The sequence below is a fragment of the Penicillium brevicompactum genome, assembly GCF_028827555.1.
Source record: "Penicillium brevicompactum strain IBT 35665 chromosome Unknown utg000001l_segment0_segment0, whole genome shotgun sequence".
NCBI lineage: Eukaryota > Fungi > Ascomycota > Eurotiomycetes > Eurotiales > Aspergillaceae > Penicillium > Penicillium brevicompactum.
This window is the reverse complement of record NW_026623203.1, coordinates 3,364,317-3,377,125: the sequence shown is the minus strand read 5'-3', so window position 1 is coordinate 3,377,125 and position 12,809 is coordinate 3,364,317. Positions and strand designations below refer to the sequence as shown.

The 12,809-nt window shown below is 52.7% G+C and overlaps 3 protein-coding genes across 3 annotated transcripts; 1 reads left to right on the top strand and 2 right to left on the bottom strand.

Moving 5' to 3' along the window:
• Window positions 1-18: 18 nt before the first annotated feature.
• Window positions 19-1,598, top strand: N7506_001067 (SWIB/MDM2 domain-containing protein; the record flags this gene model as incomplete). The annotated part of the gene is made up of 3 exons (XM_056950363.1): window positions 19-97; window positions 165-1,021; window positions 1,068-1,598. 3 exons carry the CDS (start codon window positions 19-21, stop codon window positions 1,596-1,598), a joined length of 1,467 nt encoding a protein of 488 aa, XP_056816278.1.
• A 448-nt stretch (window positions 1,599-2,046) lies between these two features.
• Window positions 2,047-3,349, bottom strand: N7506_001066 (TLC domain-containing protein; the record flags this gene model as incomplete). The annotated part of the gene is made up of 2 exons (XM_056950362.1): window positions 2,047-2,769; window positions 2,870-3,349. The coding sequence occupies 2 exons, from the start codon at window positions 3,347-3,349 to the stop codon at window positions 2,047-2,049; spliced, it is 1,203 nt and encodes a 400-aa protein (XP_056816277.1).
• Window positions 3,350-3,904: 555 nt separating this feature from the next.
• Window positions 3,905-12,253, bottom strand: N7506_001065 (uncharacterized protein; the record flags this gene model as incomplete). Its single annotated transcript, XM_056950361.1, has 3 exons — window positions 3,905-7,432; window positions 7,581-12,099; window positions 12,171-12,253. The coding sequence occupies 3 exons, from the start codon at window positions 12,251-12,253 to the stop codon at window positions 3,905-3,907; spliced, it is 8,130 nt and encodes a 2,709-aa protein (XP_056816276.1).
• Window positions 12,254-12,809: the final 556 nt, after the last annotated feature.

The window sequence follows — 12,809 nt, the reverse complement described above, 5'->3', positions numbered from 1 at the left end:
CACCCGATAACCCTCGCAATGCAAGCCCCAATGCAGCCAGGTTTCCGGCCCATGCCCCCGACCGCGCATCGGTCCCCAGCCGCGCCCCGTCGTCCAGGTACGTTCTCTTACGTCGACCTCCCCAATTCCTCCCAATTCATCCCTCTAACGTTACATCTATATAGGCATGCACGCCCCGGTCCAGCAGCAGATGATTCCTCAGCAGTACATGCCGCGTCCTATGCCCCACCCTAACGATGCTGCCCTTCGTCGCAGCCGCAAGCCCACCGATAAGAATCTCCCGGACAACATTGAAGACGTGATCATCGGCGAGGGCGTTCAGCAATATAAAAACCTCCGCGATTTGGAAAAGCGATTGGACGCGGCAGTCATTCGGAAGAGACTTGATATTCAAGACTCTATCAACAAGACAGTGAAGAAGTACCGGACAATGCGCATTTGGATCACCAACACAGTCGAGAACCAGCCTTGGCAAGGATCTGGGAACAACCCTGGCTCCGGTCGCTACAAGGTGCGCATCGAGGGTCGGCTACTAGACGATGAAACAGATCCCACAGTCCCCGACGAGGAGGAGAAGGACGACGATGCGATGGACCACGACGGCGATTCGGACAAGGCCAAGAAGCCCGATTCAAAGAATCAACCGCAGCGCTTCTCGCACTTCTTCAAGGCCATCAATATCGAATTTGACAAGCCTGTCACGGCAATTCCTGATGAGGTCAAGCCTGTGAACTGGACCAAGAATATCCCCCACCCCAACACACCCACGCCACCAAGCTCTGAATTCGACAGTCTACAGTTCTCCCGGGCTTCACAGGAAAACTTGAATGTCACTATCAGTCTTGTCCGAGACGAAGTCCCAGAGCGATACAAGCTGAGCAAAGAACTGGCCGAGGTTCTGGACGTCGAAGAGGAAACTCGAAGCGGAATTGTGCTTGGAATCTGGGACTATATTCGCGCAATGGAGTTGCAGGAAGATGAAGAAAAGCGCCAAGTGCGCTGCGATCACCGCTTGCGCTCAGTATGTCTCTTTATGCCAATTCGTTTTCATCTACTAACATATTCAGATCTTCGGACGTGAACAAATGTTCTTCCCTCAGATCCCCGAAAGTGTCGGCCCTCACACCAGCCCAATGGAGCCAATCAAGCTCCCCTATACCATCCGTGTCGACGAGGAATTCAACAACAGTCCAACCCCAACCGTCTACGATATCCAAGTCGCAGTTGAGGACCCACTGCGCACCAAGATGATGGCTCTCACTCAAAACCCTGCTTACACAGCTGGTCTGCGCCAAATCTCGTCTTTCGATGACCAGATTGCCCTTATTGTTCAGGCTCTCACACACTCTCGGGCCCGTCACTCATTCTACACAGCTCTGAGCAAAGACCCGGCCAACTTTGTTCGCCGCTGGATCAACTCTCAGCGCCGTGACTTGGAGACCATTGTGGGTGAAGCTACCCGTGGTGGCGGTGAGGATGGCAGTGGGCCTGAGTTCCGGTACGGTGGTGTCGATGGCCCTTGGGACTCTGATGTTGCTAAGGAGGCTGTGCGGTACATGCTGGCTAAGCCCGAGGCTCAGGCTGCAGCTGCTCGGTAGATAGCGTGCACTCCTTGGACTTGTTTATCGAGCAGGTAAAACTGTGACTTTGTTTTTTTCTGTTTGCTTTCTCTAATATCGGGCGCTTTATGTGGTGTTTGGACAGGTGTAGGATATGACTGGCAGGATTGAAATTCTTGAATTCAAATCTGATATGAAGCAATGCGATTCTGCGAGTAAACTTTTTTTATGGTTTTCGATGTAACAATAACTTCTACCTAGCTAGACACCAGGATACATTTGCGTAGCTAGGCCTGGCGGTTGTCTAATATCAACAAGGCTCGATGAGTCCGATTTGCGAATGAACACCAATCAGGCAATGCAAAAAACTCTAAGTAAGCAATTGGTTCAACTGCGCTCTTTAGAAAAAGAGCTTCAGACCTGGGAGAGCTGTTTCCACCGGCTCCAGTCCCAATATAGACCCCTGTATTCCAACTTGCGGGGTACCTCAAGCACCGGGCAAGGGAACCTTCGCAACAAGCTCCGCCCTGCGTTTGCGGAGTTCATCCGTAAGACCAGAGTCAACAGCCGAAGAGACTTGTTCCTGCAAAGCAGAAAGATCACCCTTCATGACAGCGCTCTCATCCTGCTCCAACTGGGAAGCCGCCTCAAGAACAACATCATGAACGATGTCGTCCTTCAGCTGGGTCTTCTCCGTGCCCTCTTTGTCAGCTCCTTGTGCAGGTCCACGGAAGCGTTTGAGCACCGTCTCAACCATCTTGGAGAACCAGAAGTAATTCAAGAAGTTGAGGATCATGTTCGATCCCACGTAAGTGACGACTAGCCACGTTGGGACGCCAGCCGAAGTGAAGTCTTTGTACTTGGTAATTTCGGCATTGGCGCGAGCGCAGGTCTCGTCGATGCACATGCTACCGTCACGGGCTGGGTAGAACACAGCTGCGTTGACGCTAACGGGCTCAGAGAGCGGAGACGCGGCAGCGTTCCAGGTGTGCTGGAGGGCGTTCCACATGTCGGAGTATACGACCAGAGATTGCCAAGTTCCCCAAACAAGACGGCAAGCGAAGAATGTACCCAGCAGGGCCATTCCGTTGTACCACTGGGCGCGACTTCCGGTCATGTTGACCTTGTCGAGGAACCAGTGGATATTGAGGAATGGGCTCGAGAGCTCGTAGAGAATGAAAGTTGGCGCATAGTAGTTGAGGAATGGTCTCTGTGTAATGGTAAGAAAGATGTTTGGGGATGGGGAAAATATAGATAGTGGCGATCATTTGATAACGGTATAGATCAGATAGATCGGCAATGCAACTTACAGAGCCCAGACTAAAAACCCACAAAGCGCTGACGGCATGGAAAAGCATTCCGATGCCAAACATGCGCACATAGATGACACTGACGATCAGGTCGTAGACGAAATACCCGACAGCGAGGGCCTGAATGAGACCGCAGGCACCGGTGTACCCGAAGACCCGCTCGCCTGACGACATGGCGCTGCGCTCGCGGTCGACGTACATAACCCACAGAGCGGCCACATTGATCACAACACTCTGAACGAGGGAGACAACATGGATATCCCAGTTCAGTCGTGTTCTTGGCTTGAGGCTCTTGTAAGACTGCGGGAAGAGGATCGGCGAAAGCCAAGGCGAGACAATCGCATGGATCGCGAGGTAGAAAACGAAGGCTCCGATCACCTCATGGATGTGGTCGGGAAGCGTCGGGCTGTTGTAGTAGAGGGCATAGGGCTCAACGAAGCTCCGTAGCCAAGCCGGTGGCGGTGGGAAAGGGTCCAACATGGTCGGAGTCCCCTCAAGTACCCAGGGTAGCTACTTGTATCACCCGATGCAGGGGACTGTCGGAATTATATGGAGCTGAAGGGGTACCCTTTCCGGTCTACCATGGAGAGGGGAATTTGAAAACAGGAAAAAAAAAACCCAACGAGCCCAGACTAGGAGAGAAACGTTAGCTCCATGGGAGAATGGGGTAGTGATAAGATGGGCTGAAGGCCTCGGCTTGGCCTCAGGCAACCGCCATTTGTTGGGACTGTCACATGATCAGCTACGTAAAGGTCATTCTATGGACTCATCGTGACTACAAGAAATGACTACAAAGAAACGTCCCAAAGAGTTGAGCAGAATAGCGTGATTGGTAGTATGTGACCTCGGTCACAAGAAACTATACTGAACTACATCACATGAGACAAAGAAGCAAACATTAAACATAATCACAAACGAAAGTCATAACCCAAAGTCATCCAGGCCAAAACGAAGAGGAAAAAAACACAAAGTGGTATATGAAAGGGGGAAACATCAAGGGAAACCAAACTCCATCCAAAAACAAAAAAATCCAGATTAAGCAGCGACATCTGTACCAAGTCCACTATCAGCAGTTGGAGATAACAGCTTCATGACTTCAGCTTCGGCGGCCTCGTTGGCCTCTCTGATCTGACGAGATAATTCGTGATCCTCGTCATTCTCATGTTCTTCTGCGCCAGCATGCTCCGTATCTCCCTGGGCTGTGCGGGCATCGTCGCCTGAGTCGGACCCGTCGATGGAGATGTCATCTTCGCGATCCTCGTGATCATCTTCGGCAATGGAACTTTCCGCCACGTGGTGGTCATTCTTGGAGCTCACGCCGCTGACACGACGGGGGTCGAAATCGTCGGTCACCACACTCTCGGCAATACTATCAACGCAGGTACCGGCATAGCTGGTCCTGCGTTCGGTGCCAGCGTTGCTTCCCGTGTAGCTTGTTCGGCGTTCGGAGTCAGCATTGCTCTCGGCGTATTTGCGCTCGGTACCAGCCTCAGATCCTGCATAGCTTGTCTTGCGGTCGGAAGGAGTGACACTTCCTGCATAGCTCGTTCGTCGGTCGGATCCAGCATGGCTAGTGTGTCGCCGGGGGCCAGCATCTCTCTCGGTGTCGCTCGCAAGCTCATCCTCTTCGTGGAAAGGCTCATTTTCCTTGTCGGCAACAGAAGTGGGACCCGCCCATGAGGCCTTGCGAAGGGTGTTGGACTTCACAGAGTGACTGCGCTTCAAGTTCGCAATGCCAGATTTGCCGCTGACCTGTCGGTCTGCCCCACGATTGCCAGTGACATGGCTCAGGCTGAGAATACGGCGCTCTTTTCCGATGTTCGGCTGCACAGCAGTGGTTCCAGCATGGAGCGAGTTCGGAATTCTACGTTTCAGAGCCATTCCAACCCCGCTGCCAAGGAGGCTGCGGTTATCCTTGGACTCTTTGGCGGTACTGGCTGAACTGGCCGAGCTGGGGCTGCGAGCACCCGCGCGGGAACTGCGGGTGCTCCGAGTGCTGCGGTTTCGTTTGAGGTTCATAGCTTGGAGACTGTTGGAGCGACTCAGAAGAACGGTGCGTGCATGATCGAGGACACCCTCGAGAATACGCTTCTCTAGGCCATCAGCACGGTCTTCCATCTGTCGCATCTCCTCATGACGGATCTCGAGAGCAGTCTCTAGACCAGAAAGGTCCTTGGTGAGCCTGTTGTTTTGTCGGATCATTTCCTCCTTCTCAGCGTTGAGACGATGGATCATGTTCAGCATGGAATCCTTCTCTTCGTGTAAGCCAACAAGCTCGGCTTCCACTTGCTCACGCTGCGCGACTCTGCGTTCCAAAGCAATCGCAGCTTCCTCAGCTTCACGGCGTTTTCGTTCAGTATCTTCGGCAACCAATACTGACTGCGCAGCGAACATCTCGTTCATCTTACGAGAGTTCTCCATGATATCCCTGTGCATCTCATCCAACTTCATCATCTGGGATGTGGAGTTGTCGGACTCAGGCGGGTTCTCGGGACGGCTGAGCAAGGCGTCGAGCTTTTCGTGGATGGGACCAGTGCCACTAGTTGCATGATCCAGCAGTTCGTTGAGCTTCTCGTAGATCTGGTCATTTGAGCCCGAACCCTGTTCGAGAGCTCGATCAAGCTTCTCATGGAGTTGATCATTCTTTGAATTCTCGAGCAGAGTAGCCAGGCTTTCATGGATCTGGTCATGTTTTCCAGCCATGTCGTTCAACGAGTCATGAACCTGGGTGTTCTGAGAGTGTTCAAGGAGGGTGCTCAAGATCTCGTGAACCTGATCATTCTTTGAGTTCTCCACCAATGTGTTCAGGGTTTCGTGGATCTGGTCGTTCTTCGAGTTCTCAGCAAGGGTAGTCAAAGTGTCGTGAACCTTGGTGTCCTTTGAGTGATCGAGGAGAGTGTTCAAGATTTCATGCACCTGGCTATTCCGCGCGTGTTCCAGGATATCATCGAGTTTGGTGCTAAGAGGGGTATCCTCAATAGCGAGCATACGCTCTGATTCTGGCTCCTGGGCTGGAACCGCGGGTAACATTGCAGGAATGTTCGCCGGCAACGCGGAAAGTTCAGACTTGAAATCCTCCGCTGATCTCTGGGAGTGATCATAGTGTTGGTTCACAATGTTCAGAATCTCCTGCACGGATTCCAGGATCTGAGGGTGGAACTCGAGGAGCTTGCTCTCCACTCGATCGGTAGCAGCGGCAGTAGCGGCAGCTCTCTCGGTCTCGGCCTGAGACTGCTCCTTGTGGGATTTGACATCGTTGTGCATCTCCTCTAGCTGTTGACGAGACTGGTCAACTTGCTCAATGAGGGCTTTCGTGTCCACACTGAGGCGTTCGCAGGTTTCGTTGACACTGTCGCCCATAGATCCAATGACAAGTCTGATGTCTTCAGCGAGACTCTTAGTGCTTGCCAAGGATTCGGTGTGAGTGACATCCCGCTCTTCGGATTCCGTGAACTTGGAATGGAGAGAGGTGTGTGCGTCTTCGTACTTGGCGAGAACTTCAGAAATCTTTTCATCAATCTTGGTGCCAAGCTCCACGATGATAGCGGCCCGTGTCTCATCGTGCTTGACCATAGCGGCGGCATCTCGCTCCTCCTTCTCGATTTTGCCTGCATCTTCTTCACCGCGAGAACGTTCGAACTCCCGGTTGATGAGATCGGTAACTTCCTTGATGTTGTCAACGGTAGAGAAACTCTCGGCTGTGATAGCGAGGCCTTCGAGTAGCTGCTTAAGCTCAGCCAAGCCTTCGGTACTACCGTCAAGCTTACTCTTCAACTCATCTCCGAGCTCTCCAACCACGAACTTGGCTTCATCGATCTTTTCAGCAAGGCCACCATGCTCAACCTTGCGAGCATCGAATCCTTGGGCGGTCAATTCGTTGTTGGCCTCCATCTTTTCACGGAAGTCATTGACCAATCCAGAGAGGTCTTCGATGTCGGTTTTGGTGGGCAGGGTGTCAACGTCGGGAAGCTTCAGCTCGTCAACTTGAGTCTTGACCTCAAATATCATAGCTTCAACGGTTTGGAGATCAGATTTAAGGATTTTCTCAGCAGGATCCTCTTGCTCGGTTTCCTTGGCACTGCTTTTCAACTCCTCAAGGACAACCCAGACATCCTTGATCAGACCTTCCAGCGTGCCGATCTCAGCCTTTGTAGGGGCTTCGGCTTCCATGCGACCGGAGAATTCCGCAATGGATTCTTTGGCTTCTCGAATCATGGTTTCGAGCGTTCCGATATGCTCGGGAGTGGCAACGTTGTCAGGCGCGGGGAAGACTAGCTCCTCGATTTGGGCCTTGGTGCTAAGAATCAGCTGCTCCAGTGCTTCGGTGTCTTCCTTCTTGACAGAAGTATCGTCTTCGGCGGGTTTAGCGCTCATCTCACCCACGGCGAGCTGGAGCTCGTGGATGGCAAGGAGGACCTCATCAAGGTGGGAGCGCTTCAAAGCATCCTCATCAGGCTCGATCGATCGAGGAGTGGATTCAATGATTTCAACCTTTTCGTGCACACTTTGGAGAGCGGCGAGCACATCGTCAAGATGGGAGCGTTTCAATGTGTCCTCATCAGGCTCAGCGGAGCGTGGTGTAGACTCAATGATATCAACCTTTTCTTGGACCTTTGAAAGTGCAAGAAGAACATCCTCGAGGTGAGATCGTTTCAAGGTATCCTCGTCGGGCTCTGCTGAGCGGGGGGGCTGACTCGACCTTCTCATGGACGGTGTGAAGAGCAGCGAGAACTTCGTCGAGGTGAGAGCGCTTCAAAGCATCCTCATCAGGCTCCACCGATCGAGGTGTGGATTCAACCTTATCGTGAAGCTGAGTGATGAGAGCTTTCAAGCCATCAATGTCAGGGACAATGGTAGGTGGCTCACTCTCTGATGATGGTGCTTCGTTTGCGAGCATCAGTTCGCCTCCACGAGTCGAACCGGCTTCGTCAGCCTCCTTGTTGGATTGGCGGAGGCTCTCCATCTCAAGCTTCAAATCTGCAAGGCCATCCTTGATTGTCTCAAGAATCTCGGTGCTGTCGAACTCAGCCGGCTTCTCGAGAAGTTTCTTTAGATCCTCACGAATTGAGTCAACACCGCCGGTAACCGCATCAAGGAGCTCGGCCGGGGATGAATTGTTCTCCTCTCTCTTCGCAGTCTCTTCCCGAAGATTGTCAAAGTGCTCGCGGAGTGTCGAGATAATTTCGTCCTTCTCAGCACCGGGCTGAGAAGAAACAAGGCTCATGTCCATGCGCTCCCGCAGACTCTCAAACTCCTGCTTGATGGAATCAATCACACCTTCATTGCCCGAAGGAGTTTTGGTGTTCTCGGAGACTTCACGTATGGCATCCAAGATCTCGTCCTTGTCGCCAGGGGCACTTTCGCGCAGAAGAAGAGTTGTAATTGTTCCACGCAAATGCTCAAACTCCTTTTCCATGGCATCCAGAAGCTCGGGGGTGTCAGGTGCTCCCCGCGAGCCATTGGCGAGGGCTGAATCGGTGATGGTCTTTTCCATGTCGGCATGGAGTAAACGGAAGCCTTCTTTGACAGTGTCAATGACTTCATCCTTGCCCGAAAGGTCGGCGGTGGTAGCGACGTATGTTTCAATCTCCTTGCGAACGACATCAATACCATCTTTGACAGCGTCAAGAACTTGCTCAGTATCCCGGCCATTGGCTGAAGAGTACTGTTTGAATTCTTCCTTCATGTCATCGACAAGGGTTTGTAGGCGCTCAGTTACGTCTCCGCCAATTTGGAAGTTCGTAGCTCCAATTGCCTCGTTCAAACCGTTCGTGATTGCCTCCATCAAGTCGTCCTGGTTGAGTTCAATCTCTCGGGCGACGGAATTTCCGTTCTGGATACCTTCGGAAATGGCACTCAAAATCTCATCACGCGAGATGGTTGGCTCTTGAACGTTGGTGCTCAGAGCGGATTGCTGGCTTGTTTGTGAAGTTTCAATGCCTTCAGCAATAGCACTCATGATCTCCTCCTTTGAAATGCTTGGCTGAGACGCTTCGCTCAACGAGGCACGGGAATGCTCGATACCCTCCACGATTGCACTGAGAATCTCTTCACGGGAGATGGGAGGCTTTTCATCCTCATGTTCATGCTCAGTTACGGCGAGCGAGCGGGAGTTGCTCTGCGAGTTCTCAATGCCATCGGCGATAGCACTCAAGATCTCGTCCCTAGAGATGCTTGGTTCCGTTCGGCTCGGCGACTGTTCAAGGCCCTCCAATATAGCACTCAGAACATCATCTCGTGAAAGCTTTTCGTCGGTGCTGGGGGAAGAGCGTGACTGCTCAATGCCGTCCACGATGGCGCCGAGAATTTCTTCACGGGAGAGGGTTTGTGGCTCGTTGGTGACAAGTGCCGAATTATGCGCGTGCATTGAGGTTTCAATTCCCTCTGCGATCGCATTCAAGATCTCGTCCCGCGAGACACTCGAATTACCGCTGTTGGCACTGAGGGCTGTTTGCTGGGCATCGAAGGCTTCATTCACTGCGTTCATAACGTCATGCCGAGAGATGTTTGGTTCATCCATCTCCTTGGCTGCAGTGAAGTGAGCCTCAAGGCTGTCAGACACAGCGCTAACGATCTCATCGCGGCCAAGCCCAGAATCGTTGCTCAGTGTACTTTGAGCTACTGAACCAGCCACTGCCCCGAGGATTTCGTCTCGGATAGAGTTGAGATGGGCAAGGTGATCCTCATCTACAGACTTCGAGGTACTCTGTGCCGCCATGGTCCCAGTCACGGCTTCCATAATCTCATCACGAACTGCGTAGAGATGATTGACATGCTCATCGCTCAACTCTTTGGACCCTGTATCATTGGTGGCCATCGCGCCAGCAACTGCTTGGAGAATTTCATCGCGCAACGAGGTGAGGTGGGTAGCGGTTGGATCGTCCTCTGGAGACTTGGGTGTCGCGGCATGAGCGGCCATGGCGGAAGTCACAGCTTCAATGATCTCGTCGCGGACAGAGTGGAGGTGAGTGATATGCTCCTCGTCGACCGACTTGTCTCCATTGGTGGCAGCCAGTTTCTCGTTGAGTGTGTCCATAATCTCATCGCGAACGCCGTATAAGTGGTTGATGTGCTCATCATCGATTACTTTCGCGCCTTCGTGGTGAGTCGCCATGGTCTTGGCCACTGCCTCGAGAATCTCATCTCGCATAGAGTTGAGGTGGCCGACATGTTCTTCGTCGAGGGACCTTGGAGCAGAATCCGCTTGCTTGTCCAAGCATTCGCGAATAACCAGGATGATCTCATCACGGCTGATTCCGGGTGGCGCCTCGATGGTTGGTGGGTTGAACTTCTGCATGCCGTCCTCAACAGCCGCAAGGACCTGATCGTAGGTCACTGCTTCCTCGTGCTGTGGCTGGTAAGACTTGAGTCCCTCTTCGAGGCAGGTGAGGATCTCATCACGCTCCAAGCCGAAGTTGTTGAACTCGATCTCAGGCTTGTATGTCTCCCAGGCTTCCCGGACAGTCTCAAGGATGTCATCTCGATCCATCTCAGCCCCTCGGGGCTCTGATTGTGGCTGTGGCAGTTCAAGTTCATCCAAAGCTTTCTTCACCACAGAATAGACTGCAGCGCTGTTCATGTTTGCTCGGAACTCGGCCAGGTCGGATGATTGTTGGCGACTTTCATTAATGGTGGCAGCCAGCTGCTCTTTAAGGTCGTCAAGACTGCGATTCACGATGGCAGAGATCTCTTCAGGGCCGGCAGCTCGGGGCTTGTCGTCCGTTTCATCGTTGGCGCGGGTGGTCTCGATATCGTCGAGTCTGCGGCCAAGTTCACGGCCCATCCCCAGCACCTCACCTCGCAATTCACGCACCAGACTTTTAACACCATTTGTCATTCCGCCAGACTCGACCACGCTGTTTTTGACGCTTGTGAGGACAGCCAAGACTTCTTCAGAATTGGGGCTAATCATGTCTCCCTTGTCAGACTTAGAAAGATCAAGTGCACGTACAGTCTCTGGGTCTACTGAGCGAGATCGTGTGGGCTCGGTTTCGTCGTCCGGTTCAGGGGCGCTGAGGTTGTTTGCCATGCCGTATGACCGAACAAGGGCTTTGCTGGCGGGGTCCTCCTTCACCAAGTTGAGGATTTCCTCGAGCATGGCGGTGACTTTGGTGTCGGCCTCTTTGTCGGACGCAGTGGCGGCAGGTCGAGACTTGAGTTCTTCCACCAGCTCCAAGAGCCTCTCCTCACCTTCCTTTGTTGCCATCTCGCGCAATACCTTTTCGAGCAAAGCAAGAGCGGCGGAACCGTCGGAGATCGGTGCGGGCGAAACGCAAGAGTCGCGGTCAAACGCAAACGGATTAGGGCTGGGCATACGGGGGACCGAGTAGCTTCTCTTCGACACGGGACTATCCGGATCCTTGGGGTTAGGCCCATCACCACCCTTGAAAAGATTACTGAAATCAAACCTTGAGGTTTCGGTATCCAGATATTTAGTTGTGAGGTGGGAAGACAACTCTTTGAGACTCTTGCGAATATCCTCGTCACGGGCGTTGGTGGCCGCCTTGAGGCTGACCAGATCGGTGGCATTATCTTTGCTGCGTCGGCTCAGGTTCATCATTTCGCGTTGCAAACTGCTGGCGATGTCGGTAAGACTGTGGATCTGGCTGGCGAGCGAATCCATGCTTGTATTTTGGATGGGCGCTGGTCGAGGCTCGAATGGCGCAGTGATCATTTTAGGAGGCTTGGAGGGCGAAGGAGGGTCGGGCTCCATGGGGAGCTGCATGTTTTGTAAAGCTAACATGGTCGCAGATGGCGGAGTACTCTCGCCCAATATTGGTTTGGAAAGGTAACGGCTTGATAGCGAATATGTCACATCCTTTTCTGCGTCTTGCCGAAGCGACGGCGAACTGGTGGACTTGCTTGGGTCGCGCTGCTTCGTACCTTCGACGATTGTCGCACGAAGAGGTCGCTCCGGTGATCGGTTTTCAAGGTAGGTCATGAACTCGCTGCGCGCATCCTGCCGGGTATCTTCAGGTTGCAAGGACTGCATGCGCTTATGATGTTGACCTTTGATCAACGACCTTTCCGGAGAAGAGGATTTGGGTGGCATTGGATTTGTGGTGTATGAGCTCGGCGCATTGTCGCTGGACTTCTCTGTGAACTTCGCAGCAACGGCTTGAATGCCGGGAGAAACATGAGATCTCGTCGTCGGGCTCATTGACGGACTCATTGAACGAGGATTCATTGGTAGCGGTGGAGGCGCACGCTCGGGATCGGAACTGTCCCACCTGCGCAGACCGCGTTTTAGCTTTTGTTTGAATTCACTCATGGAGCGCAATGTTATGAGTGGGTCACCTACATGGGAACTTTAGACTCGGAGTGTGACATCGAGTGTCGAACCAATTCGCGGTCACGGGGAACGTCCCTGTCCTGACCTGGCATGATGTTCGTGAATGGATTGTCAAGGTGTCTCAGACAAGTATTGACAATATGGGAGGGTGGGAATGTGGTGAAGTAATGTAGAATGCGGATTAAGTCAGAATAGAAGCAAGGTCGTCAAAGGGCATATCAACACAAGGGAGGAAACGCTGGAAGAACAAAGCAAAAGCTGACAATCCCAAAGTTTGGAGATGAAAGTCACCGGGAGATCAGCTTGATAAGAAGAAAACAAGGTCGACTAGTGTGTCTGGAGAAAGTAGTATGGCGTACACATCACCTTAGGCCCATAGCAACCGGGGCAACTACGATCGCCGCGTAAACAAACTGAGTCAGCCCAAACTGCCCAAATGCCAAGCACTGCCCAAAGGCGGTGAACCCCACTTCAGTCGCTTATGTCATCTCTCTGGGGCAACTAGTCCCAAAGTGGTTTAGACACCATCTGTCGGTAAGTCAACCAATCACAGATCGGCACACAATGGTGAGTGTGCCCTGAAACCCTCTGCCTCTCACTCCGAAAAAACGATCACTTCGAGCTTGACCGTTCCGTATCTCGACAACC